The sequence below is a fragment of the Colletes gigas genome, unplaced genomic scaffold (genome assembly GCF_013123115.1).
Source record: "Colletes gigas isolate AHSC1104 unplaced genomic scaffold, ASM1312311v1 Colletes_gigas_Sc00043, whole genome shotgun sequence".
In the NCBI taxonomy this organism is placed as follows: Eukaryota; Metazoa; Arthropoda; class Insecta; order Hymenoptera; family Colletidae; genus Colletes; species Colletes gigas.
The window spans coordinates 1,446,381-1,474,166 of NW_025106672.1; the positions used below are offsets into that span (position 1 = coordinate 1,446,381).

The 27,786-nt window shown below is 33.5% G+C and overlaps 3 protein-coding genes and 1 non-coding gene across 5 annotated transcripts in view; 1 reads left to right on the plus strand and 3 right to left on the minus strand.

Moving 5' to 3' along the window:
* Positions 1–4,893, minus strand: part of LOC122403072 (extensin-like) — a 31,667-nt gene extending 26,774 nt beyond the window's left edge. The window contains exon 1 of the mRNA XM_043406368.1: positions 4,743–4,893. The gene's annotated coding sequence lies outside the window, so the exon portion shown is untranslated. The remainder of the gene's footprint in view (positions 1–4,742) is intronic.
* Positions 4,894–5,731: 838 nt separating this feature from the next.
* LOC122403070 (zinc finger protein 665-like) lies at positions 5,732–9,728 on the plus strand. The gene is made up of 5 exons (XM_043406365.1): positions 5,732–6,178; positions 7,438–7,768; positions 7,825–8,097; positions 8,156–8,338; positions 8,746–9,728. The coding sequence occupies exons 1-5, from the start codon at positions 6,014–6,016 to the stop codon at positions 9,114–9,116; spliced, it is 1,323 nt and encodes a 440-aa protein (XP_043262300.1). The 5' UTR covers positions 5,732–6,013; the 3' UTR covers positions 9,117–9,728.
* Positions 9,729–13,827: 4,099 nt separating this feature from the next.
* LOC122403071 (S-adenosylmethionine synthase) lies at positions 13,828–21,374 on the minus strand. Of its 2 annotated transcripts, none has more exons than XM_043406366.1 (10): positions 21,233–21,374; positions 20,338–20,868; positions 18,940–19,017; positions 18,148–18,270; positions 16,817–16,929; positions 15,595–15,738; positions 15,070–15,288; positions 14,818–15,000; positions 14,608–14,741; positions 13,828–14,420 (listed from the first exon to the last, which is right to left on the minus strand). In XM_043406366.1, the coding sequence occupies exons 2-10, from the start codon at positions 20,450–20,452 to the stop codon at positions 14,315–14,317; spliced, it is 1,215 nt and encodes a 404-aa protein (XP_043262301.1). In that variant the 5' UTR covers positions 20,453–20,868; positions 21,233–21,374; the 3' UTR covers positions 13,828–14,314. The 2 variants fall into 2 exon arrangements, with proteins under 2 accessions (XP_043262301.1, XP_043262302.1); XM_043406367.1 differs by lacking the exon at positions 16,817–16,929 and adding an exon at positions 17,537–17,649.
* LOC122403085 lies at positions 14,492–14,561 on the minus strand. Its single transcript, XR_006259586.1, has one exon. It is a non-coding gene; the product is annotated as a small nucleolar RNA SNORD24 (small nucleolar RNA).
* Positions 21,375–27,786: the final 6,412 nt, after the last annotated feature.

The following is a 27,786-nucleotide window of genomic DNA, read 5'->3' on the forward strand; positions in this document are numbered from 1 at the left end:
CAACGTGAAACAAATTTATTAAAAAAGAAAAACGAATCTTCAAGAAAAATCGACAGGGGGTAGTTTTTTGGCGAAAAAAAAAATTTCAAATCATTTTAAAAAAATTATTTTGGTCGGGGGAGTCAATTACAATCATTTTTGGTGAATACACATACCCCCGAAATCCTACGCACTTTCGAGAAAAAAATTCTTTACCGAAAATCTAATTAGGCGCTTAAATTTTTCGACGAAAAAGAAAAATTTCAAATCGTAAAAAATTATTTTCGGTTGCGGGGGTCAATTACAATCATTTTTGGTGAATAGACATACCCCCGAAATCCTACGCACTTTCGAGAAAAAAATTCTTCATCGAAAATCTAATTAGGCGCCTAAATTTTTCGACGAAAAAGAAAAATTCTAAATCGTTTTTGAAAAATTATTTTCGGTTGCGGGGGTCAATTACAATCATTTTTGGTGAATAGACATACCCCCGAAATCCTACCCACTTTCTAGAAAAAAATTCGAGAGGGTGTGAAATTTTTCGACGGAAAAAAAAATTTCAAATCGTTTTGGAAAAATTATTTTCGGTTGCGGGGGTCAATTACAATCATTTTTGGTGAATAGACATACCCCCGAAATCTTCCGCATTTTCAAGAAAAAAATTCAGTACGAGCGGAACTTTAAACGTTAATAACTTTTTAACGAAGCCTCCATCAACAAATTGGTATTCTTGATTTTCGTCTTATTTTGGCCTCCAGAATCCCCCATTAAAATTTTTCCCAAGGGTGGTCGATCACCCTGTATAGTTTGATTTTTTGTATTGTTTAGGCCAATGAAAATGGTCAAATTAAATTCTATCGATGATGGAGGATGTTCGTACCATTTTAAATAGAATTTCTCTCTATCGAAAAATAAACAAAATATGCTAACATTCATTAACAAATTTTTACAAAAATGGCTTCCTACAAAAAATATTAAATTCCTATATATTATTGTCAACATCGATTTACATGATATAAATTTTATACAGATTTTGAATAAACTCTTCAATAATGATAGCTCATTATTCTGTATTTATTGAAAACAACTTTGAATATCATTAACACTGAAATGGTCACATTTTCTGTACCATTTATGCCAATAAAAATGGTCAAATTAAATTCTATCGATGATGGAGGATGTTCGTACAATTTTAAATAGAATTTCTCTCTATCGAAAAACAAACAAAATACGTTTACATTCTTTAACAAATTTTTAACCATCGCGCGAAAGAGAAACAAACAATTTAACAAAAAAAAAAAAAATGGATGAAAAACACGCTTCCTATTAATACAAATATTTCAATGTTCTATCCAGATTGCGTATAACAAAAGATTCGTTCGAACAGAACAGGCGGAAGTTCAGCGATACGTTTATTGTTTTATCTGACGAGGGCCGGAGAATTATCGCGAAAACGCTCGAATCGTAAAGCTATTATTTTAAAATAGCAGAGATTCTTTCCAATTAGCTCATCGCCAAATACAGTGAACCGTTAGACGGTAAAAAAAACTTAAAAACAATAAATATGTATAGAAAGTGTTCTCCAATAAAACTAATAATTCGAGTTTTCTAGCCGCCATATTTGTTAGTCGTTTCAGTCATGTGACGTGTTTCTATTCGATAAGATTTTACATAATTAGTTGCTCGACACGTTAAAATTATTGCAATTGATGGTACGTAAACACAGGGAACTGTTGGATAGTGTAAAATCGTAAAAACAATAAATATGTATAGATAGTGTTTTCTAATAAAACTAATAATTCGAGTTTCCTAGCCGCCATATTTGTTAGTCGTTTCAGTCATGTGACGTGTTTCTATTCGATAAGATTTTATAAAATTAGTTGCTGAAGACGTTAAAATTATTGCAATTGATGGTACGTAAACACAGGGAACTGTTGGATAGTGTAAAATCGTAAAAACAATAAATATGTATAGATAGTGTTTTCTAATAAAACTAATAATTCGAGTTTCCTAGCCGCCATATTTGTTAGTCGTTTCAGTCATGTGACGTGTTTCTATTCGATAAGATTTTACATAATTAGTTGCTCGACACGTTAAAATTATTGCAATTGATGGTACGTAAACACAGGGAACTGTTGGATAGTGTAAAATCGTAAAAACAATAAATATGTATAGATAGTGTTTTCTAATAAAACTAATAATTCGAGTTTCCTAGCCGCCATATTTGTTAGTCGTTTCAGTCATGTGACGTGTTTCTATTCGATAAGATTTTACATAATTAGTTGCTCGACACGTTAAAATTATTGCAATTGATGGTACGTAAACACAGGGAACTGTTGGATAGTGTAAAATCGTAAAAACAATAAATATGTATAGATAGTGTTTTCTAATAAAACTAATAATTCGAGTTTCCTAGCCGCCATATTTGTTTGTCGTTTCAGTTATATTCGAATCTATTCCATTCAATTATATTCTACTTCTAATTCTATTCCATTTCTTATTTGGTTTTTTCTATTCACTTATATTCTATTTTCAATTTCTTTTCTATTTCTAACACTATTTCATTTCTTATTCGATTTTGTTCTATTCAATTATATTCTATTTCTATTTCTGTACTATTTCTATTCGATTCTATTCTATTCAATTATATTCTATTTATGTTCCATTCTATTCTATTCAAATATATTCTATTTCTATTTCTATTCCATTTTTTTTTTTATTTTTTTCTATTTAATTATATTCTATTTTAATTGCTATTCCATTTCTTATTTGATACTATTCTATTTCTAATACTATTCCATTATTTATTCGAATTTGTTTTATTAAAATTATATTCTATACTATTTCTATTTCCATTCCATTTTTTAGTCGATTCTAATTCTATTCAATTATATTCTATTTCTATTCCATTTTTTATTCAATTCTATTCTATTCAATTATATTCTATTTCTATTCCATTTTTTATTAAATTCTATTCTTTTCAATTATATTCTATTTCTAATACGATTCCATTTCTTATTCGATTTTGTTTTATGCAATTATATTCTATACTATTTCAATTTCTATTCCATTTTTTACTCGATTCTGATTCTATTCAATTATATTCTATTTCTATTCCATTTTTTACTCGATTCTGATTTTATTCAATTATATTCTATTTCTATTCCATTTTTTATTCAATTATATTCTATTTCAATTTCTATTCCATTTATTATTCGATTTTATTCTATTCAATTATATTTTATTTTTATTTCTTTTCTATTTCTAATACTATTCCAGTTTTTGTTCGATTTTGTTCTATTCAATTATATTCTATTTCTACACCATTTCTTATTCGATTCTATTCTATTCAATTATATTCTATTTATGTTCCATTCTATTCTATTCAAATATATTCTATTTCTATTTCTATTCCATTTTTTCTAATTAATTATATTCTATTTTAATTTCTATTCCATTTCTTATTCGAATTTGTTTTATTCAATTATATTCTATACTATTTCTATTTCCATTCCATTTTTTAGTCGATTCTAATTCTATTCAATTATATTCTATTTCTATTCCATTTTTTATTCAATTCTATTCTATTCAATTATATTCTATTTCTATTCCATTTTTTATTAAATTCTATTCTTTTCAATTATATTCTATTTCTAATACGATTCCATTTCTTATTCGATTTCGTTTTATGCAATTATATTCTATACTATTTCAATTTCTATTCCATTTTTTACTCGATTCTGATTCTATTCAATTATATTCTATTTCTATTCCATTTTTTACTCGATTCTGATTTTATTCAATTATATTCTATTTCTATTCCATTTTTTATTCAATTATATTCTATTTCAATTTCTATTCCATTTCTTTTTCGGTTTTTTTTTCTAGTCAATTATATTCTATTTTTATTTCTATTCTTTATGTATTCCATTTCTTATTCGATTTTATGCCATTGAATTATATTCTATTCCATTTTATTCAATTATATTCTATTTCTATTCCATTTTTTTCGATTCTATTCTATTCTATTTCTATTCCATTTTTTATTTGATTTATTTCTATTCAAATATATTCTATTTCAATTTCTATTCAATTCTATTATATTCCTATTTCTATTCCATTTTTTAGTCGATTCTATTTAATTCAATTATATTCTATTTCTATTCCATTTTTTATTTGATTTATTTCTATTCAAATATATCCTATTTCAATTTCTATTCCATTCTATTCCATTCCTATTTCTATTCCATTTTTTATTCGATTCTATTCCATTCAAATATATTGTATTTCTATTTCTATTCCATTTTTAATCCGATTCTATTCTATTTCTATTTCATTTCTTATTCGATTTTATTCCATTCAATTATATTCTATTTCTAATTCTATTCCATTTCTTTCTCGATTTTTTTTTCTAGTCAATTATATTCTATTTTTATTTCTTTTCTATTTCTAATACTATTCTACTTTTTATTCGATTTTTATTTCTATTCTTTATGTATTCCATGTCTTATTCGATTTTATGCTATTGAATTATATTCTATTTCTATTTCTATTCCATTTCTTATTCGACTTTATATTATTCGATCATATTCTATTTCTGTTTCTATTCTATTTCTATTTTTTTTTTTATTTTTCTCGAGTCCAACATATTCGATACCGAATCCCTAATTTCCCGACCAAGCGGTTCAAGAATTGTTTGAAAACCATGAGAAAGGCTGAGGATCACAGCCATCACTAGTCACAACAATCACAGGAACACCTACCTTCGCGCTAGAACGCAAGGCACGCGGGTATCTCGGGTGGCGAAACACACTGGACTCGTAAAACCGAAAGCACCGGACTACCGGTAAAAGGGAACCACTCCCTCCCTATCCAAACAACCGTCGAATCGCTCTCCAATCCTCCTCTGACATAGTTATTTTCGACCCTCCTCCCCCCGCCGCCGCGACGATCGCTACATTCGTCATGTGCTTCTGGCACAAACCGTGGTAAACGTATTTGCATTTCCTGAAAATTCTCTTTTCGAAAATTGTTGACCGCCCTCCAACGCTCGTTGCCGAATTCTCGACCGTGACACAAGAATAATCCGCTTCCTTTATTTTTGTAAATGATGCCCTCGTCTCCTAAAAATGACAGTTCCTTAACGTCGATCGTTCGAAATCGAATAAAATTAGTACGACTATCGTATATTACTCCTACTGTAATACCTCGCTCTCGGTCGACACTTTTACTACTGACACCTATGTAACATCTGCAACAGAAATTTCGTGGTTATATCGCGGTAAAGAACAAGGTTAATTTTTACTTATCTACAGTGGACGGAAAATTTCTATAGGAAATCGATATTTATCGTATCCTGATCTCCTTATAGAAATTTCGTCCGCTTTATCGAGATGAAAATAAACGCTTTCTTAATCAGATTTATCTTCTAATTGTCACAGGCAAATCCTGATCGATCGATTGAAAAATTGGTAGCATTATCGCGTCTTGTACAAGACTAGCGGTGTGTGTTTACACTATTCTTCGTCCCTTGTGCGTATCCGTCCTTTCCATTACCTCCGATACGACGAGAAACGTCGAACGCGAACAACGAAACGTTGCAAAACCGTGGAAAAGTAACGTTGCGACGGAATTAAACGTAAGAAAATTCGAATGTGCCGCAACGGTAGCGGTTGGAAGATCGTTTCCCGCCGTTGGGAAGAATGGAAAATCAATAATAGTTACCGGCCTTACCGACTTTACGATGACGAATACCCTAAACGATGCTCCGTCTCTTTCCAGCTCGTGCGTCTCTCCCTTTCCCGCTCTTTGAAAGTTTACGATCGCAGCGTCCATCTTTGCTGAAATCGCAGCGCCGCGCGTTCGCCATTGGCTAACCGCCGTGTCGCCACCGTCGCCGCCGCCATTATAGATTCCGTTGTGTGTGACCGAGTCCCGCTCTCTGCACTTTTCCGCGAAAAAGTCCGTTCTCGCCTCGACGCCAAACGCGATACACGTTGACAAAGATCGTCGAACGAACGAGCCGTGCGTTAAAATGAAAACGTACAGCCGGAAAAAAGGCGATAGCTCGAGCAACGTGATCATTCATGTAAACGAGCTGTGCCGACTGTGCCTGGCAAAGGAGGAGGAGATGGTGCCGATTTACGTCGACGAAACTGTACCCTTATCTCTTCGAATAATGGCCTGCGTTAATTTGGAGGTGAGTTCCGAGCCTTTCTAACGAGTGTGTACGCCACAGTCGATTCGAATAGACGTTGGCGGTTCGTGTCGTGCGTGTGTATCGAGAACTTATCGAAAAATAGGAATCTAGTTTATCTCACTGCCATGGATTCTGTCTCTTTCTACTCTCACCACTCCCCACCATCCTGCTATATTGCGTTTTCGCTTGTGTTCGAGAGCGTCACTCACACACGCGCGTTCGTCGCGAGCGTGCAAGACGCACAAACACCGCGGCCCTCGTGTGTAACGAACGGCGCACTGCCCAAAGCAACTACCGGCTTTACCGAGTTATCGACTTTGTGTTCGCGATACGTCGACGCCACCGTCTTCTCTTTCATTACAGGAATCTAGACGAGACGTATCATTCCGTTACAGATCGTTTACCCTGCGAATTTATAGAAATCTGCAATATTAGATTACAACCGCGGCTTTTATGTTTCCCGTCTGCCCTGCCGTACCCCTTTCCCCCCTTTAAATACACCGAATGATCGATCGCGACGTGCAACTCGGGGTGGCCTTTTGTTATAGCAAATCTTCCAAACAGCGTCGCGATACACGACGATTAATTCCCTCGCTTATATGATCACGATCATCCCCCACCATCCTAGCACCTAACCACAACGATCGAATTAAAGGATAATTGCTATTCGCTTTGGAATAAGGCGACATCTGAATAGAATTGTTGATATGGAAATAACGTGTAAAATACTTAATCTCTTCGCCAATTGTGTAGTCTGAATCACGATATAGCGAAGTCGTAAACTCTTGAAGGTTGGGACCGACTATCGTCCTTCCACAGTGTTTACATCCCCACTCTTGCTGCAGTCCGTTGATTGGCTGTCACCGATCGTTTTCGACCAATAGCGAGTCAGCTGACAGCAACAAGAGTGGGGATGTAAACACGCTGTGCCTTCTTCTCATGGAAGAATGGTACTGCTGTGGCACTTAGGGCCGTACATGACATCTTTCGTGAGGGTGCCTTTCTGAACTACTTTTTTTTATTTTCCACATGCATATATTACAAGCGGACAAATTAAGATATCAAAAACTCGAGTAAGGCCTTCAACCTGTTACGATACCTCTAAAAATGACTTTCTGAAGATGGCGACACTGGATAAAACATTTCTTCGTACGGCCCTGACTATATGGTCTAAGGCCCCTCAGCTTACAGAAACGTGTAAACTGTGACACCTACTCGAATCTACTAAATTTAATATCTAAAACATTTTGTTGTTACAGGTTTTCGAAGAAGATGGTCTACCAAACATGATTTGTCATCCGTGCAAGTATCAATTGGAAAAGTCTTATCAGTTCAAGAAAAAATGCGAGGCCGCTGACGCCAAACTTCGGAAGCACATGAAACTGATACAACAATTAACTGGCCAAGACGGGGAAGGAGAGAACCAAGACAATAACAGGGAAGAATTGAAAGATACCTCCAACACCGGTAAATCTAAACAGGTTAAACAACTATTGGCAGATTTGGTGTCGATAAAAGATGACAGTGGACAAACGGATGGTGACCCTATCGAAGTTACGGAGGAGGAGCTTGTCGGTGGTTACATTTTAGGTATGCATAAACTTCGTTTCATTGAACGAAGCAACAACTAATTTTCCTAATCGCAGGGATGAATTCTGAGAACGTGGAAATGGAAGAAACTATGGCGGTGGATCCAGAAAACATTACGCTAGTGCCAGCCGAAGAACGTACTGCTAAAGCACGTTGCACGATACGCACAACACGTATCAAACAAGAACAAGACACGGACGAAGAAGCGGAAGAGATACACAGGGCAATCGCGAACGCAGACTTGAAAAACGTTTACATGATGGAACTGAAGAGCAACAGTTCCGGGCAAGGAGAATCATTGAAATTGCAACCGATCGCAGATACAATAGGTAATTAACGCGTGAAGTTTCTGCGAAAGTAAAATTTCTCAACTCGTTTCTCTTACAGTCGAGGCTAACGAAGAACTGAAGGTGTTCCAATGCGACAAATGTCCAAAAGCGTTCACCAGAAGAATAATGTTGAAAAGTCATCAGTCGGTTCACTCGACGCAAAGAGGTTTCACGTGTCAGGCTTGCGAGAAATGGTTCCCCACGAGGTCAGCTTTAGTGAGACACGAACGTACTCATACAGGTGCGTAAATTATTTTATATATGTATACAGGATGTTACACATTTTTCCGTACAAAAACTAAAGAAGTTATAACAAAAATATGAAACGCTGTCGAATATACTTATGTTTCCATTTCAAAGTGACGCAGGATCAAACTAGCCCATTTCATGCAACTGCTGATGTTCGTAGTACAATGTAAGACCGTCATGGAGACTCGAACACAGTAAACATGTCATAATTAGCATGTTTATGTTACTTAACATCGACACTATCATATCTTTCGCATTTCATATTTTTATTATAACTCTTACGTCTTAGTTTTACTTGTAGAACTGCTGAAGTGTCTACGTAGAAACGTGGAACACCCTATATATATATAAGGTGTCTAGTAATGGAAACAAATATTCACTTTTTTTCCACTTTTGCAGGCGAGAAACCATTCGGTTGCAACATTTGTCATCGTGCGTTTGCACAGAAAGAAATTCTGCTTCGTCATCTGATGACGCACTCCGGGCAGAAACCATTTCAATGCCAGCATTGCGAAAAGAGCTTCACTCAACGCGAGGCTCTGAAAGTACATATGCGAAGACATCAGAAATTGGACCCGAACGATATCCAATTGCACCATTGTCAACTCTGCCCGAAAGCTTTCTGCCACGCGTCTGGGCTCAGTAGACATTTGGTTACACATACCGGGAGAACGTACAAGTGCGTGGAGTGTGAAAAATCTTTCACTGATAAGAGTTCGCTATTGAGGCACAGTCGCATTCACGCACCTAAAAAGATAGTAACGAATTAAGTTCATTCGGTAAACTCTAGATCGGAATCGCAATATCGACGCTAAATAAACACTCGCGAAATACGTTTCTCGATGTTTAATTGTTAACACGTTCGCTGCTCGTGATCGTATTCTTTTTCGAAGAAAATTACACAGATATAGATTTAACAGTAATATGTTCAAACGTTTCGGGGCCCATTCTATCAGATTTCTACGTCTCAAAGTAAATTTATTATGTGCGGTGTACCATTCTTCCACGAGAGAAGCGTGTTTACGTCCTCGCTCCTGTTGCAGTCCGCTGACTCACTGGTATTGGTCGAGAACGATCGGTCACAGCCAATCAACGGACTGCAGCAAGAGTGGGGATGCAATGCACGCTTCTTCTCGTGGAAGGACGATGAACACATCGCTGAAACAAGAGGAATGCAAAAGAAAATTTTTTCACTTTCGAGAAGATCGTTTATGTATAATTTTCAGATAGGACCAAGGAATGAAACTAAAGAAACTATAACAATTTAAAAACAACAACAGCGAACGCGTTAAGCGTGTGATATACATTTTTTAATTTTTTTTATCTAATTTATAACATATCGTATTCAACGATAATCATGCACTAACAGTTTGTTCAACAATTCCAAGTATATATATATATATATATATATACTTACATTTATATGTAAATATTTCGTTTCTATTGTACGTGTACCAGGTATTAAAACAAAAGATTTTCTTCAAAATGATGTGCAATAAGATGGTTTACTTATGCATCTAGCGTGGTACATCATACACAACGTAACTTTACGTTTAATTAAGTTATCTGTTTCATTAAGATTATATAAATTAGCATTCTGGCTAAACATTTTCTCGTAAAATGCTAGTTCCATGGAAGGGTGTTAAAAAGGATTACAAACTTTTGAGGCTCCAATAGCGTTTATCTAAAAAGAAAAATGAAAGTTTTACTATTGAATTTAAGCAGAAGCTTTAAAAGTTTGTAATCTTTTCTTTATTTCTTTCTTTTTTTTTCAAATATCCTGTATATATTTCCATGATTGATTGTTTGTATTATATACAATTATATTGTACTTGGGTGTATAAATTTACACGTAAGGATTTCAACTGCACATTTCTTTCTGTCTCAATCAGGGCCGTGTCTGGACAGTTTCGAGTAAATCCGTTATTCTAATTCACGAATGGAAACGTAAACAATGTAATGATATAAAATTTACTAGACTTTGGCGTTGCATGTTCCCTCTGTACTGGATACAAATATACGAGTATTGTTGTTATAACAAAATTTGAATTCTAATTATTTTTAAAGTTATATAAATTAAGATGAAAATATAGCCAGAAATATTTCCTTGCAATTGTTGAGTAGTAAACTTTTTTTGTAAAGCTCGACAATGTGAAACGATATTTTCTTTATCTTTTTTCACTTTTTAACCCAGCTTTGTCACGGCCCTGGTTTCGATCATTCCCAATAACATTTGTAAAATTCAACAAACAATTACTCGTAACATATTGTCAGTGATTTTATTATATGCGTACGCAGTCCTTGATAAACCACTTCGAGGAGGACTGCGTACATACAAAGACTATCGATCAAAAATGGAGACTGTCGGAAACTATTTACTTTCAATAAACTGGTTATTAATTCCAGTTAAATAGTTTAAACGTTTTAAAGAATAAAATAAACACTGAAATACATGTTGCGACAACTTTAAAGGATATTTCTTCTTTTTCTATCGCATGCTTATGGACATTCCTTGTTTCTTTCCGACAGTCTTCATGCAGTTATGGTCCCTTCTTTTTAAACGTATGTTATTGATTTGAAAAATATGTAAAAAGTAACAGAATATATTTTAATGAAAAATACCATTCTTTAAATTTCTTTTCCTACTACCGAAGCTCCATGGATCCTCGATAATTGCAAACAAATGATGAAAACTTCTTTCTCGTTTCTTTTTTGTACGCAGCAGTGCCCCAACACCTAAAAAGCAACAAAAATTAGAACACTTCTAATTAACTAAGAAACTCATATTATAATGAAAAATTGTTATTTTTGTTAAATAAAAATTGAACCGTAAATGGTAATTTTGCAGCGTAGAGATCAATAATAAAAATAAGTATATTTAAAAAACACGAAACAACAATATATAAGTAACGTATTCTTAAAAAGGGAACATATGTAATCGCTTGGATAAATGTGACGAAAACCTGCTTTCATCCATTTACATAATCTTGTCTTCTACGTACTAGACACTCCACTTTTCTGCGTCCATTAAATTCACTATTCGATTGGTATCGTATGGTATTACTTATAAAAAGTTTTTTATGAGAGTTGAACGTATTTTATATTCTACGCATTATTATTAAGAAGCAGGCGATGAAGTTTATACAATAATAGAGTACCATTTTATTCTCTATATTATTTCGCTGGAATAACTGTTTCTGCTTCTTAGGAAAAACTTTTTATGAGAGTTGAACGTAGTGTGATACATATTTTCTTCAGACACCCGTTTGGTTGTCCAGGTGGCTGATGATGTATAGTACACAAAAAAAAGAAAAAATACATATTTTCTACGCCTTATTATTAAGAAGCAGGGGATGAAGTATGTACAATAATAGAGTACCATTTTATTATCTATATTAAGTTACTTCGTTGGAATAACTGTTTCTGCTTCTTAGACAATGTATTACAATGTTAGGAGCCAATAGTAGGAGTCTTACTCAGGATTTATGTAAACATTATTAAAATTTTCAAACGTCGTTTAACCCTTCGAGTCTGGTGTATATTTAAAAATGTTTAAAAATCAGATTCTATTGTTTCAGCCTATATTTTCATTATTCATTCAACTCCCTCAGAAATCGCTGGAACTTAATAAAACAGACAATAACGTACCAAATGAAATTGACAATAGTGCTCGAAGGGTTAATATATTGCTAAAAGTATACGGTAGAGGTGTGCAGGTGTTCTTTGCGGGAGTTTCTTTTCCCTTGGCTACTTTTCGTAATCTGAAAGTTTCAACGGAGAACCTGAGAAAGAAATTTTTCCTGGTGACCGGCACAACCCTAACAGACAGTATTATTAATTCGTCAGAATTGTTTATGCGCAGGAAATTCGTTCGCTATATCTACACCACGCTCTACTTCGATTTACACCGATTAAATTTGCTAAATTTTGTAAATTTTATATACATATAGTACTTACAATAAAATGCTTAATAATGTGCAAGCTACACGTGTAAGACGAGTTATCTACGTAAAACGTTTCACTTTGCTATTTAGGAAAAGCATAGATCGTTATAACAATGTGTATAAAAATTACTTACATAGTTCCATTACAGCTAGTCGCAGTTTACTGTGCAACAGAGCTCTTATTTAAAAACTTTCCAACTAAACGTAACATTGACGAAGGAATTTCAAGGAGTTTTCTTTTCTTTTTTTTTCCAATTCGTAAATAGCGTGGAGTAAAAAATGAGTGAAATGAATAACAATTTATTAAAAAATTCTTTTTATTATGACTTGTATACGATGATCTTATTCATCTTTACACTGCCAATACCGTTACACAATAAATCGTTATATTAATCTAACGGAAGGAAATGACTAAAATTTAATTTACAGTTCTCGTTAATGTTTAAAACGTGAGTCACAGATTTTTCACACTACACATTGAAAAAGTCATATAATTTTCGAGCTCCGCCACACGATATTTTTTGTTTTTTTTTTTTTTTAATCGAACCTCTACGAAATAAAAGTCGATACATTTTCGATGTTGCATCATTTGCTATACATTGCAAGATCGACAATGTCTATTACAATTATCTATTCAAACGGAGCAAAGAGGGAAACGCGCGCGTGTGTGTTATGTGTATGTGTATGTGTATGTGTATGTGTGTGTGTGTGTATATAAATATATAAGAGTTAGTAGTATCGCTATTATTCAAATTGAAATGTCAATTAAGAAATTTTTACGATAAATTATACTCAACAGATTTAAATAAACGCGATATTATTAACAACTTCTGCCCAACATCATTATTGTTTCATCTTACAGATTTAAAACAATATGAAAATCAAGGCTTGTCCCATATTGGTCATTTAAATTTATTCGATTTCCCGTTTTTTTTGCTAAAATTAATATACGTAATTATTATCGGGTTTACATTTGCACTCGAACGATTAATTATTATTCTAACGAGGAAACCGTACATGAAAGTTCGATTATTATAAACTGAAGTTGCTGGTAAAAGTAAACACAGGCTATTTAAAATGTTACACTTACACTTGTCAAGCAAAACGAACAAACGTCGAAGTTTCATGTACGTTCGCAGAAATACCAGGGGCGTGGTGTGGGGTGTTCGATGTTCCAGATCCGAGCCCGAAAAATATTTGCCCGCGAAACAATTTGTATTGCAATCCGATTGTACGTATTTATGGTATACGTATTGCACGATTACACGTCTGAATTTAAATATGAAAAACCTGAGAAGCATATTTGAGTCTGTGTCGTAATAAAATTTGAAATATTTTGTTGATCGGTGGTACCCACACACCCCTAGAAAAATACTAATACCGCTAAAAATCTGAGTGAACATTTTCATCTCATAGTTTCGTTTAAAGGCACGGCCCGATGTTACCAATTTACAGATTTTTCGAATGCTCGATCGCCTTTTCGCTTAAATATTATGTTTTTTTTCTCTCTCTCTCTCTCTCTCTCTTTCTCTCTATTATAATTATTTCTAACACACAGCACTTACGAGCCACAAAAAGAAATCGTGCCATTTGGTAAACAATCTACCCTCCACGATTCTAACGAATGCACGAGTAGGCAACGAACTCATGATAGGCTTTAATTCATCATCTTTTTTTTTTTCCCCTTTGTCAATAGTTTCATGACACCTGATGATGGATAAACTTGGATTCATTTGTCAAAGAATAAAAGAAAACTTGCTGTCCTCACCTGTGTGCTGGGGTCAATGAAATTTGTACTATACCACATAATACCAAGTACCTCATCGCGTGGGGGAAAAAACTACCATGTCGTTCTTCCTGCTAGTACTAAGTTGGTAAAAGGAATTGATGGACTCTTGGCGAATGAAGCGCGGAGGTCGAAAAGTCCCGGATAATGTTTCCGGGATGTACACGCATATTTAGAGCGAGTTGGTAGACGTTCCAATATTAGAAACGCCAAATTTATTTAAAATCTATGGCTCTCATCAATCGAGAATTAGTGTTTTTGGCTGCTCCCAAGTGAATCCTTCTCGGCCAAAGTGTCCGTACGTACTGGTTTGTTGGTAAATAGGATTACGAAGGTTCAACTCCCTGAAATAATCACATAATTTAAAGACAATTTCGTAACATAAACTATATTATAAAAATAGTCGATTACTATCATTCTCAGTGAACTTGTTTTTTAACATCATGGCACTCAAGAGTAGCAAATACTATATAACATCATTGAATATTTCGATAAACTATTACGAATAAGACACAAATGCATTATACTTACTTGACTATTTTTCCAGGCCGTAAATCAAAGTTTTTATTAACTATACCTAAAAGTTCATTTTGAGAGAGTTTGGATGTACCGTAGTCAAAAACTGTGATCGACAGGGGCTCTGCTACGCCGATAGCGTACGAAACCTAAACAAAAAAAATGTTTAATTTCAGGGAAACATTTCTAACGATTAGAATCAGCGATCCCTTAATTTCGTGTTACCTGTACAAGACAACGTCTACAGATACCAGCCTTCACCAAGGACTTGGCGACCCATCTCGCCGCGTAAGCAGCGGATCTATCGACTTTGGTGAAATCTTTGCCAGAAAACGCTCCACCGCCATGAGCCCCCCATCCACCGTAGGTATCCACTATTATTTTACGCCCAGTAAGACCAGCATCGCTCTGTAATCAGAGGTAAACGCGTTTCAGTGTATCCTAAGGGAAATTTCACTTTAAAGTGTTCGTTCTTACCTGCGGTCCACCGATAATGAACAGTCCACAAGGATTTACGTGAAAAATCGTTCTTTCGTCAAGGTACCTCGCCGGAATTACTTCTTTAATTACACTCTCCATAACTGTTTTGCGTAACTCGTCCAAACCAATTTTTTCACTGTGTTGCAACGACACGACCACCGTGTGAACTCTTATAGGCACGCATGCACCATGGTCCATGAGATATTCACAAGTCACCTGGATTTAAAAATTTCAATCAAAAATAGGTTCTCCATATTACATTAATAATATAACAGTGAGAGATGTTCTCAGTGAATTTATCGTCGCATCATGTCGCTCAAGAGTAGCAAATACTAAACATTACATCATCGAATACAATATTCTATATCCTAAGCGAACCCATACAAATGTATTTCAAATATATCTATAATTTCATCTAAAATCACATTACTCTTCAAATAACTCTGGAAATTAATTTTGAATTTCTCAGAACGCTTGGATCTGGTTTAAAAGTACAATATTTTAATAAGTAAAAATTTCAACCTGTGTTTTTGAATCTGGTCTTGCCCACCACAATTCACCGCTTCGCCTCAATTCCCCAATCTTTTGATTTAATTTATGCGCTAGGACAACAGTTAACGGCATACACTCGTCTGTCTCATCTGTCGCATATCCAAACATCAGACCCTGATAGAAGAATTTCAGTTATTCCAGCTAAAATTTACGAGATATAAACTTGAAGCAGGCGAAAGATTTGATAAATATCTTTAATTAATTTGCGATATTATACGAATTTCTACAGAGGAGATTAAGCATTAATAGAGAGCATAACAACAACGCATATCTACATAGAGCCCGATAGAAGGTGTTACGCCATTATTTGACCGTAACACCAATTATAATTGTAACACGGTGTACAAATTTATAACATACATAAAAAGGTGTCACACAGAGCAGAATCCTGACGAGCAACATTTGGGGGCAATTGCATTTAATAATTTTAAAACTGGCAAAGATTGCGTGAATTTCAGGGTCAGTTAGTCGGAAATGTTATGAATGTCTATGAATATGAATGAATAAGAATTACCATCACACACAGTTTAATGATGAGAATTCTTGGCGTAGAAATGATTTTTAAAACCAATAGATAAATTTACGAAGACAATGGAATCATAATAAAAACAAAACACATTCTAATGGGCTATACGTGGCCTTCACCATCACCAAGCCGAGGCAAGAACGAGAAACTAAAATTTTATCTACGAAAGCCTTTACAAAAATTGGAAGAAATAGCAGAAAAAAAAACAGAGTATATAGAGTGCGCTGTAGCTAATATTTCTATGATAGTGGAAACATCTAGCATACGTTAAAAGTAGGAACAACACTATAGTTATATATACATACGTTGCACAGAAAAGTAAGGGATAACTAATAAATAGCATATAGCAATAGCGCTGTAGCTAATATTTCTACGATAGTGGAAACATCTAGCATACGTTAAAAATAGGAACAACACTATAGTTATATATACATACGTTGCACAGAAAAGTAAGGGATAACTAATAAATAGCATATAGCAATAGCGCTGTAGCTAATATTTCTACGATAGTGGAAACATCTAGCATACGTTAAAAATAGGAACAACACTATAGTTATATATACATACGTTACACAGAAAAGTAAGGGATAACTAATAAATAGCATTAGACATTTTATTAAAAGAAGAACGCAAAATTTCAAACGAACGATCAGAATGCTAATTGACCTGGTCTCCTGCGCCCACTTCTTCATCGCTACGGTTTTCATGAACTCCCGCTGCAATATTTGGCGACTGAGCATCGAGCGCCAATAGAACACTGCAGAGCTTGTAGTCAAAACCTGTAGAAATTACACGAGTAAGGTAAAAATATTCACTATCGTGAATATCAAACGGTGCCTTATCCACCTGGCACTTCGAACAGTGCTTAATTCCAGGTAACCGACTTTTCACAGATAACACCGATCCTAAGTATTCGATTTAACAATTTTAACACAACAATAATTCGTTATTATTAAATAAAGATATTGAAAACAACTTCTACCTAACCATTTTGCACGATGATACCATTGAAAATGTTTTTCCACGATTAATGTACAACGAAACACCAAGAGCCTACTTAAAAGATACATTTGTATCGGATAACTTTTCTGCGATGATAAATAAATATGCGATGATTGTTTAATAACGAGTTCCCTGGAAGTTTGTGAATAATCCTATCTATTGATACTTCCTGACGAATTTATTCTTATATTATAAAATATTTATAGTAGATGCATTTATACAACTGCATTCACACATTCACACTTAACATAGGGGACGTGTATGTTATAAAAGGTTTGTAAAATATGTCATGAAAAAAAAAGGGAAACGGTAAAGCAAAAAAAGAAACAATGTCATTCAATTATATGGCTGCTCTGCGGCACGGGCTGAGAATGGGTTATGTACCTGATCACCTGCACCCACGTCCTTCTCTTCCCTGTCCACATGAACACCATCAGCGATATTTGGAGATTGTTGTTCGATCGCCACCAAAAGGTTCAACGTACGCCAATCGAATCCTGCCACGATCACGATATGCTTACGTTACATATTCATATGTATTCTTTTGCTCATTGCTTCCAAAAGATAATGAGCAGGATATTAGTTATCCAATCGATCGAGTCATGGAATTTCCTCAAGTCCAACATGTTACTAACGTGTATGTAGCGTAAAGCACATCACATCCTTTTCGATTAAAATTCATAACATAGTGCTGGAAGCTTTCGTGCCATGATTCGACCGTGTATTTGTAAAATCTGATTCTGGAGAACCAAATGAAGGCGAATTTTACGAGGGACAAGATAATAAAGTTTTTTTCATCCAGCCACGGGCCAATGTGTACGTCATACAGAGGGTGCGGAAAACTTTTCATGTTAGCAAGGAAAATTTCTTTAATGTTTTAGATGTATAAGATAAAAAAGAAAAATATTCAACAAAATTTTAAGGGTGTAAAAGGTATAACAAACATACATCGCTGAAAACAAGAAATTACAAGATACAAATGGAAGTATTTTTACCTTTCGACGAATCGTCATATCCAATGTGCTTAACAGTGTCCCGAACAATTTTTTGATAGTCTACCACAGCTTTCGATGTTATTTCACCGCATAACAGTACCATTCCTGTTTTTGTCACAGTTTCTGAACAATTAAAAAGTACAATACTGTTACAATTAATATAACGATATGCATTTTTAATTATATAGAACGAACTATGAAAATTAAGATAAAATCAATTTAACGAACGAAGAGGGAACAAGTCGAAGGAAATATCGTTAAATATGACGTTTTGTACCAATATGGAGTTATTTTGCTGCTACTATTCGAGAGAGATCTTGCACGCAGAATATGGAGAAGATAGAATTGCAAACATACTTCGACGATAACAAAAGAAATTTTGAACCAATGTCGTTATGTTTACCATCTCGAAATCAGAATTTTTGTGGGAGGAGATACCATTCATTAGATTTACATTCGTACCACGCAGTTTATAAATATTAATCAGTGTCAAATGTTGCTACTATTACGATAATTTATTCGCGTTACTATTATACCAAAGGACTGTTTGGCGAAAGCATTTAACGACGATACCATACTTATTTGCGCTATAATTATGTTTTTCATATTTAACAAAATTCAAGGCATCGACTGAAATAGAAACACAATTGTATGTGATTTATTAAGTATTAGATCCCTTTAGAGTTCTGTTTCAAAATTAACTCAAGGTCGGATTGGCTAGCTTATAAATAGAGGTTATAACACGAACAGATTGAAATCATTGAAAAATTAAGAGTATCCCAGAAAACTTACCGCAAGCCACTTTTGCATCAGGATCTTGCTTTAAGTGTGCGTCTAAAATAGCGTCGCTTATCTGATCGCACATTTTATCTAAAAAGAAAAGAAAATTCAAACGTGTTATTAAAATTGTGGGAAAAGTCTAAAACATTTTAATTTTTAAATAACTGGATCTAATTTTTTTATTAATTTAGCATCCCTTTCAAAATGTACGTTACGTCACGAATTAATATAATTTGTTCGTTAAATAGGAACAGTTTCGGAAACATAGAAAATAATTTTTATTTTAGGTTATGGTTTTGGATGAATTCGTTAGAAAATTCGACCAAAATCGTTCGAAATGATGAAAAATGTGGTTTAGATTAGGTTTACTTATAAATTTCACGCGATATTCGAAGAATCATCTATGGTGTGTAAGCAGAAACAGATTTTGTAAAGAACGAAATCAAAGAGAAATTAGAGTCACAAGATAGTGGTTTTTAACAATTTTAAATATTTATTTTCATTGCGTACTTTATGTGTGAAAATATCTGTTTTATCTTTTCAATGCTTCAAACATTACTTAGTTTTGCGTAGAGAGCTTTCTTAGCTAAACTGCTAATACGAAAGGGAAGCATACAAGTTGAGGTATTTGAAAAATCAAATGTCAAAATACACTTTGTAGCTTGGTAGAAAATAAAGATCTCTTTTAACAATTGTAACGTTTCTAAACTTTTTCTATTTGTTCTGAGGATGAACATGTTGATCTTGGAAGTAAAAATTTGCTAAAAGCTCTCTGAGAATTCTGGTGTTCCTCGTACGCGTATGCTAGTTTTATAAACCAATCTGTGCAAGTTTTCCATTCAACTCTGAGCATTGTACAGAAACAAGTCTGGCTTTTAAACAATAATTTATCTAACATTCAAGAACGTTATTTGAAAGAACATTGCATGGAAACGGTCCACGTGGTCCGTTAGATCACCGAAATAGATCTATGTAGGAAGAAGATCAAGAACGACCGTTGCAAATCGTGGATTTGTAAGTTGTAATATCGAGCACATGGCGACGCCGCAGGTGTTTGGTCTCTTCTATCAGTTTGCTCGTGCAACACGCTCGTGGAAATGTGTTTATTAGAATCTGGTGTATCGACGGTCCTTCAGAATTGATCGAAAAGACGATCAGGGCCGACGAACTAAAAGTGCAACGTAACACCATCCCGGCATTTCGGAGCTTTTAAGGAAATTAAGAAAACACGAAGGAAGGGTAGTAGATTCGCGGCGTGCGCACGCGGTATATATGTGTGATCGTGTTCATCGAGTTTCATGGCGGCACACGCGACTCACCGCGCATGGAAACTCGAATCCAGCTCGCACACGAGATCAGCTGAAATACGAGCCAGTCATGAGACGAAGACGTACTTTTTCGACTACGTACCTGGATGTCCTTCGCCGACGGACTCGGACGTGAAGAGAAAACTGGTGTCCTGTTGCAGCTCGGGCGGCGTGTGCCCGTTCGCGTATCCGTTCATATGGTGAGCGGTCTCCGGCATTTTCCTTCTTTTTTGTACTCGTCGTTAAGGACTTTCCTCTCGTCTGCTCTTCCTCCAACGTTACAAGCCACGTGACCGCGGTATCGTAAACACGTTTAACTCCGTCTGGTGTCGGATAACGATTAACCAAAACGACCAAGATACGGAGCCAAGTATCTACACCCTACTTCAATTTCACGAGCGAATCCCCGACACCTACACACCACGGAACGTAATAGTTGAAAGAGCGCGGAGCATACGCACTATGCACAGTGTTCAAAGTAAAAGAGACTCCCCGCTCCCTGGCGGCCGCTATTTATAACCACGGAACCGTCGTCGCTCCGTTCGGCTAATCTCGTGTCACGTGACGCCCAGTCATCTGGTAGTCGACGATCGGCGCGTAATTCAATTTCTTCTTTCTCCCACGTGTTCGCCGACTGAAAACAATTTCGTATTTTTGTAGGAAGCAGCAGAATTTGAAAGTTACACAAAAATAGCAGTTACGGATAATCGAGACCGTGTTATAACCGTTATAAGTAAAAAAAAAAGGGATCAATATCGATCCTCTGTTTAATCGATATTATATCGGTTCCATACGAATCTTGAAATGGTTCTATATCGGTTGCACGAAGGTTAGGTTCGAATCGAATTATTTCAACAATGTTTACATCGTCGCGGTTTAATCGAGCGATTGGAAAGCAGCTGTAACGCAACGTTTATGACTTTTTTTAATCGCGTGACATTAATAATGCGTTCGTACGAATTCCAAATCTCCCTAACCAAGAGTGATTCGGCCGTTACCTTCGATTCGATGTATCGGTTCCACGAGAAATCGTCGTCTAGGTCGATAATTTCTTTTTTTTAACCGTTATAAATAGTTCGAATGATTATCGATTCGCGGTAAACACGGTTCGCGGGTTACTCCCGATAGAAGCGAATTCACACTGAGCAGATGTTGCGTATCAGTCCAACTTTTATATATGTATGTCATGACACCTCCCTTCCACGATGTTGGAAAAGATTCGAGTGGGGTCGTAACAAGTATTTGTGCACTCGATGAATATAATTATGCATGGGGCGTCGAAGAAAGCAGAGAGAACCGCTGAATAAAATGTTCGATAAGGAATTTTCAATTGAAATTTCAAATGGTTTCTCGATGAAAACCGAACCTTAGGGGGGAGAAAAAAAAAATTTCTTTTAATTTTCGAACGAATGAAAAATGGCTGTTTGTCTCGTCGACGAAGTGTCGATTCGAGATAAAAACGATTCATTTCAGGCGTTTCGTAATGCTCTTTTTTGGCAAATTGTTCGGCTTGAACTTTATAACATTGCGATATACATTCGATTACGAATTTAAAATGTTGAAAAATATATTATCGCGCGAATTTCTTTGGTTTATTGTCATGCAAAGCATTGCGGGTAATATGTAAGAAGTAAAGAGGAATTGACAACCGGAAAAATAAATATATTTTATTTTCGTTAAGTTTCTTTGTAAAAAAAAATATTATTATAGTAATAGTATTGTAATAATGTTCTTCGAGTTTTTCTAGATTCTAGAGGCCAAAATAAGACGAACATCAAGAATACCAATTTGTCGATGGAGGCTACGATAAAAAGTTATTAACAATTAAATTAAAAAATTTCAAATCGTTCTGGAAAAATTATTTTCGGTTGCGGGGATCAATTACAATCGTTTTTGGTGAATACACATATCTTCGAAATCCTATCCACTTTCGAGAAAAAAATTCGAGAAGGTGTGAAATTTTTCGACCGGAAAAAAAATTTCAAATCGTTTTGGAAAAATTATTTTCCGTTGCGGGGGTTGATTACAATAACTTTTGGTGAATAGACATATCCCCGAAATCTTGCGCATTTTCGAGAAAAAAATTCAGTACGAGCGGAACTTTAAACGTTGATAACTTTTTAATAAAGCCTCCGTCAACAAATTGGTATTCTTGATTTTCGTCTTATTTTGGCCTGGAGAATCCCCCATTAAAATTTTTCCCAGGGGTGGCCATTATGTAATATTTGTAAAAAAAACAATATTAATAATATTTATACGTACATGATTAAGTCCATTTATCTGAACATGCAGAAACGAGAATTAAAATTTATAAACATGGAACTGACGAAAGCAATTTGTACTCTGTTGGTAATCGTTTAAATGAGAATCTTGTTAATGCTTGTAATGCAATATATTTCGAAGAAAAACACGCGCGCAGTCTGATGTTATCTTGTTCACGAGGAGAGCAACGTAATCGAAAACTAGACGTATGCAATGACACTGACACAGCCGAATGAGAGAATATCGAATAAATTATTCAGTTAATTAAAAAAAATTATATTATTCCGTGGTTAAATAAAACTCTATGCTTTGCAAGCATGATGTGAAAGATATAATCTGAGGGAAACATGACTCAGTATTTAATTCGATCATTTGGTATTATGAAACAACATCGAGAGGTTTCAGTTACGCGTAGATAAGAAATGTTTCGGATAAAAATAATGGTGTACCCTATTAGCAGATTAAAGTTATTAGTAAATTGTAAAGAATTTTGATTTAATTTTTTAAATCGAATAATAAATTTTATTCCTGTAATTGTAAATTAACAAGAATTCGTTTGGAAAAATTTATAATAATATATAAGAAATGAAAAGTGCTTAGCTATGATTAATACTGTGCTTGGGAAATTGTTAAGAACTTTAATTTAACTTTTGAAATTGAATAATAAATTTTATTCGATTCTTGAAATTATAAATTAACAAGAATTGTATTCATTTGGAAAAATTTCGCGTAATGCTATACAAATTTAATGATCATTTGACGACTGATCGTAGTATGATAAATTACACGCGATTAAAATAATACGTATCATCTGTTATATTTGTAAATACATGCGAAGAAATTGAAGCATAGTTATTATTAATACTGTGATAATAATATTTGTCACAGTAATGATTCGAAAATAATTAAAAATAAATTTAATGGTCTTTCAGGTTCTTACGAATTCTAGGGGAAAAATGGCGTCGCTTGTAACAAGTAACTACGCGATCGAAATTTGGTATATATTTATTGTACTATTTTATACAAGATCGATTTTGGCTACTTAAATGATATTGGTAATTTTGATATTAAATTTTGCACACGATTTTATAATCGATCGGCATTATTTTCTGTGACTTTATTTGACTTATCAGTTAACGAACTACCGTAACCTTAACTAGCTCGATAGCACCTAAATTCAGCCTCCACGACCCATCTACATATCTATCCACAGAGTCGCTTAATTTAACCGTTTCGCTCTGATATTCAATTTATAATAGCCCGTTAGAAACTGAATTCCACAAAATAAAAAATAAAACAATTAACTAGATTTAAAAAAACTTTTAGTTACTTAAATAGTCATCGTAATAATTAAAAATAATATAAAATGTTTATAATTTAGTTGTGGAAACTAAATTCCTCAAAATAAAAAATAAAACAATTAACTAGATTTAAACAAACTTTTGGTTATTTAAATAATCATCGTAATAATTAAAAATAACACAAAATATTTAGAATTTAGTTGGCTGACGCAAGTTTTCCTCCATTCGAAAATAATAAAATGGCGTCCACCGAAACAAAGCCAAAATCGTCTTCGATCAACATGTATTTCATTTTTTTCTTTTAAACACCTAATCTAGATATAAAAAAACTTTTGATTATTTAAATAGTCATCGTGATAATTAAAAATAACATAAAATATTTACAATTTAATTGTAGAAACTAAATTCCTCATCATATTAAAAACAAAACTATTAACTAGATTTAAAAAAACTTTTAGTTACTTAAATAATCATCGTAATAATTAAAAATGATATAAAATGTTTATAATTTAGTTGTGGAAACTAAATTCCTCAAAATAAAAAATAAAACAATTAACTAGATTTAAACAAACTTTTGGTTACTTAAATAATCATCGTAATAATTAAAAATAACACAAAATATTTAGAATTTAGTTGGCTGACGCAAGTTTTCCTCCATTCGAAAATAATAAAATGGCGTCCACCGAAACAAAGCCAAAATCGTCTTCGATCAACATGTATTTCATTTTTTTCTTTTAAACACCTAATCTAGATATAAAAAAACTTTTGATTATTTAAATAGTCATCGTGATAATTAAAAATAACATAAAATATTTACAATTTAATTGTAGAAACTAAATTCCTCATCATATTAAAAACAAAACTATTAACTAGATTCAAAGAAACTTTTAGTTATTTAAATAATCATCGTAATAATTAAAAATAATATAAAATGTTTATAATTTAGTTGTGGAAACTAAATTCCTCAAAATAAAAAATAAAACAATTAACTAGATTTAAACAAACTTTTGGTTACTTAAATAATCATCGTAATAATTAAAAATAACACAAAATATTTAGAATTTAGTTGGCTGACGCAAGTTTTCCTCCATTCGAAAATAATAAAATGGCGTCCACCGAAACAAAGCCAAAATCGTCTCCGATTAACATGTATTTAATTTTTTTTTCAAACACGTATTCCATACTATAAAATTTCCAATTGCAATTTTTTCAAATTTTATAACAATAAATATTTCAAGTTTATCTGCGCTTTTCCCCCAAATATTCCTTTTTCATTCAGTTTCCTTCAGATAGCGACTGTGATAAGTGGACTCAATATTTTCTGAATAACATCATCGTCAAGACATTATTCTTGCTATATATTTGTTTAGTATCGGTCATTTACGTTACTCGGTAGATTGCACGGTTCAACAAGTACGTATTAAGCACGTGGTTATTTTCTGACGCAATTTTTGTATCGCGCTAAGGAGAGGCTACTCTCGTCGTTAACATAACGAATAATTTAAACAATTCTAGTAGACGATTCAATTTTATCAATTATCGACTAAAAATTAGATCGAAATTATTTATTTCGACAACAAGCAACGATCGAATTTAAATGAAAATAAAAAAACGAAATACAATTAAAATCGAAGGGATGATAGAAACAATTTTTTCCCACTATTTAAAACAAGTTTAATTTTAGAAATCGTTTTTTTTTTTCAATTTCATCGGCGAATAATTTTCAACTAAAAGAATTTAAATGAAAATAAGAAATGGATTGCAATTAGAATCGAAAGGATGATAGAAACAAATTTTTTTCCACTATTTAAAACAGGTTTAATTTTAGTAATCGTTATTTTTTCAATTTCATCGGCGAATAATTTTCAACTAAAAGAATTTAAATGAAAATAATAAATGGATTGCAATTAGAATCGAAAGGATGATAGAAACAATTTTCTTTCCAATATTTAAGGCAATTTAAATTTATTCATTTAAATTTAATTTTAGTAATCGTTATTTTTCTGATGTAATAATTAAATACTAATAATGTAACAGTTCTAACGTGAATCTTGAGAAGCTGTGGTCAAAGTCACGGTCGTTGTCATATCTGTTTTATTTTTAACTAAATCTCGGCCAGATATCTATTCGTTCTAGTCGATTTTGAAGGTTTGTTAAGAGCATGTGGCGGATGGTGACACGTTTAGGCGCCTCTTACATCAGCCGTATTATATTTACACTGTTTCGGCTTCACTGGTCTCGAATCATGACTAATATGATTTTTATCGACGCATCGAAGGACAAATTGTTGATAAAATCGAGTAGATTCGTGCCATAAACGTCCACTGATTATATTCACTATTTCTATCAAAGGAAAGTCACCTTATAAGGGGAGCAGTCTCATGTGGACCTCAAGAGAATTAATTATTTTTTATTTCAATTTTTGGAAGTAAATTTAAGAATGTTCTGTTAAATTTTGAGAGATAAATGTCAAGCATTGTGGACTGTACAATATTTATATAATATATGTCCAAAAGTTTTTAAACATTTAAAAAGGGCGTGTTAAAATCAATTTCGTATTTGTAAACTTGCCCCCTTTTGCAACGAATAAAAACATGAAGAGTCGATAAAAATTATTGAAAAATTTATCTTCCCAAAGTAAAGTAGTTAAGTAAATAGAGAAAATAAATTACAGCGTTAGATGTAATATTTAGTTAAAAAAGATTGATAAAGATGGTTGAATCTTGCAAAGTACACGTGAGACTGCCCCCTTAAAATTTTAGGCGACTACATTTTAGTTTCCGTTGGATCTCGAGAACATCTATCTCCAAACAAGGAAAACTAACGCATGATTATTTCGGTTGTAAAGGAATGTATACTGTTCGGATAACAGAGGTTCTCTGATACGCAGATACAGATACGTTACTTCCATTTGCTGAGCAATGAAGAAACGCACGTGCTGCAAGCTTCTATACTGCATAGTCTTCGCGACGATACGGCGCATGCAAGAAAATGCTTGATAAAAGTCACGTATTACGATAACGTTATCGTGTTTACGAACCTATTTTTTTATTTATCTATTTGTTCAACGACTTTATTGCAGCATAAATACAAATTCTTACGACTATCGTACGTTTACAAAACAACAATAACAATCCTAAATTTCAATACGTCAGATCTTATCAAAATGACAATGTTATTTCAGTTACCTAACAATTTCCATCAATCTCGAAATATCATGAATTCTCTTAACCCACCAATATATTTCTTAATCTAATTTCTTTGCAATATATTATAACAACATTGCTAAATTTCAATCTTTCATGTATCAATAAAATGGCAATGTTACTTCAGTTAACCTAACAATTTCCACTCAATTTCCATCAATCTCGAATTATCACGAATTCTCTTAACCCACCAATATATTTCTTAATCTAATTTCTTTGCAATATATTATAACAACAATGCTAAATTTCAATCTTTCACATATCAATAAAATGGCAATGTTACTTCAGTTAACCCAACAATTTCCACTCGATTTCCATCAATCTCGAATTATCATGAATTCTCTTAACCCACCAATATATTTCTTAATCTAATTTCTTTGCAATATATTATAACAACAATGCTAAATTTCAATCTTACACTTATTAATAAAATGGCAATGTTACTTCAGTAAACCTAACAATTTCCACTCGATTTCCATCAATCTCGAATTATCACGAATTCTCTTAACCCACCAATATATTTCTTAATCTAATTTCTTTGCAATATATTATAACAACAATGCTAAATTTCAATCTTTCACATATCAATAAAATAGCAATGTTACTTCAGTTAACCCAACAATTTCCACTCGATTTCCATCAATCTCGAATTATCACGAATTCTCTTAACCCACCAATATATTTCTTAATCTAATTTCTTTGCAATATATTATAACAACAATGCTAAATTTCAATCTTACACTTATTAATAAAATGGCAATGTTACTTCAGTAAACCTAACAA

Excerpts from the sequence above, each read along its gene's own strand:
- LOC122403070 (XM_043406365.1), top strand. The coding sequence starts at position 6,014 with ATGAAAACGTACAGCCGGAAAAAAGGCGATAGCTCGAGCAACGTGATC. Across the intron at positions 6,179-7,437 it reads TGGCCTGCGTTAATTTGGAG|GTTTTCGAAGAAGATGGTCT; the intron begins GTGAGTTCCGAG and ends TTGTTGTTACAG. Across the intron at positions 8,339-8,745 it reads ACACGAACGTACTCATACAG|GCGAGAAACCATTCGGTTGC; the intron begins GTGCGTAAATTA and ends CCACTTTTGCAG.
- LOC122403071 (XM_043406366.1), bottom strand. The coding sequence starts at position 20,452 with ATGCCGGAGACCGCTCACCATATGAACGGATACGCGAACGGGCACACG. Across the intron at positions 19,018-20,337 it reads CGTCGGCGAAGGACATCCAG|ATAAAATGTGCGATCAGATA; the intron begins GTACGTAGTCGA and ends TTTTCTTTTTAG. Across the intron at positions 15,739-16,816 it reads AAGTGGGCGCAGGAGACCAG|GGTCTGATGTTTGGATATGC; the intron begins GTCAATTAGCAT and ends TTCTTCTATCAG.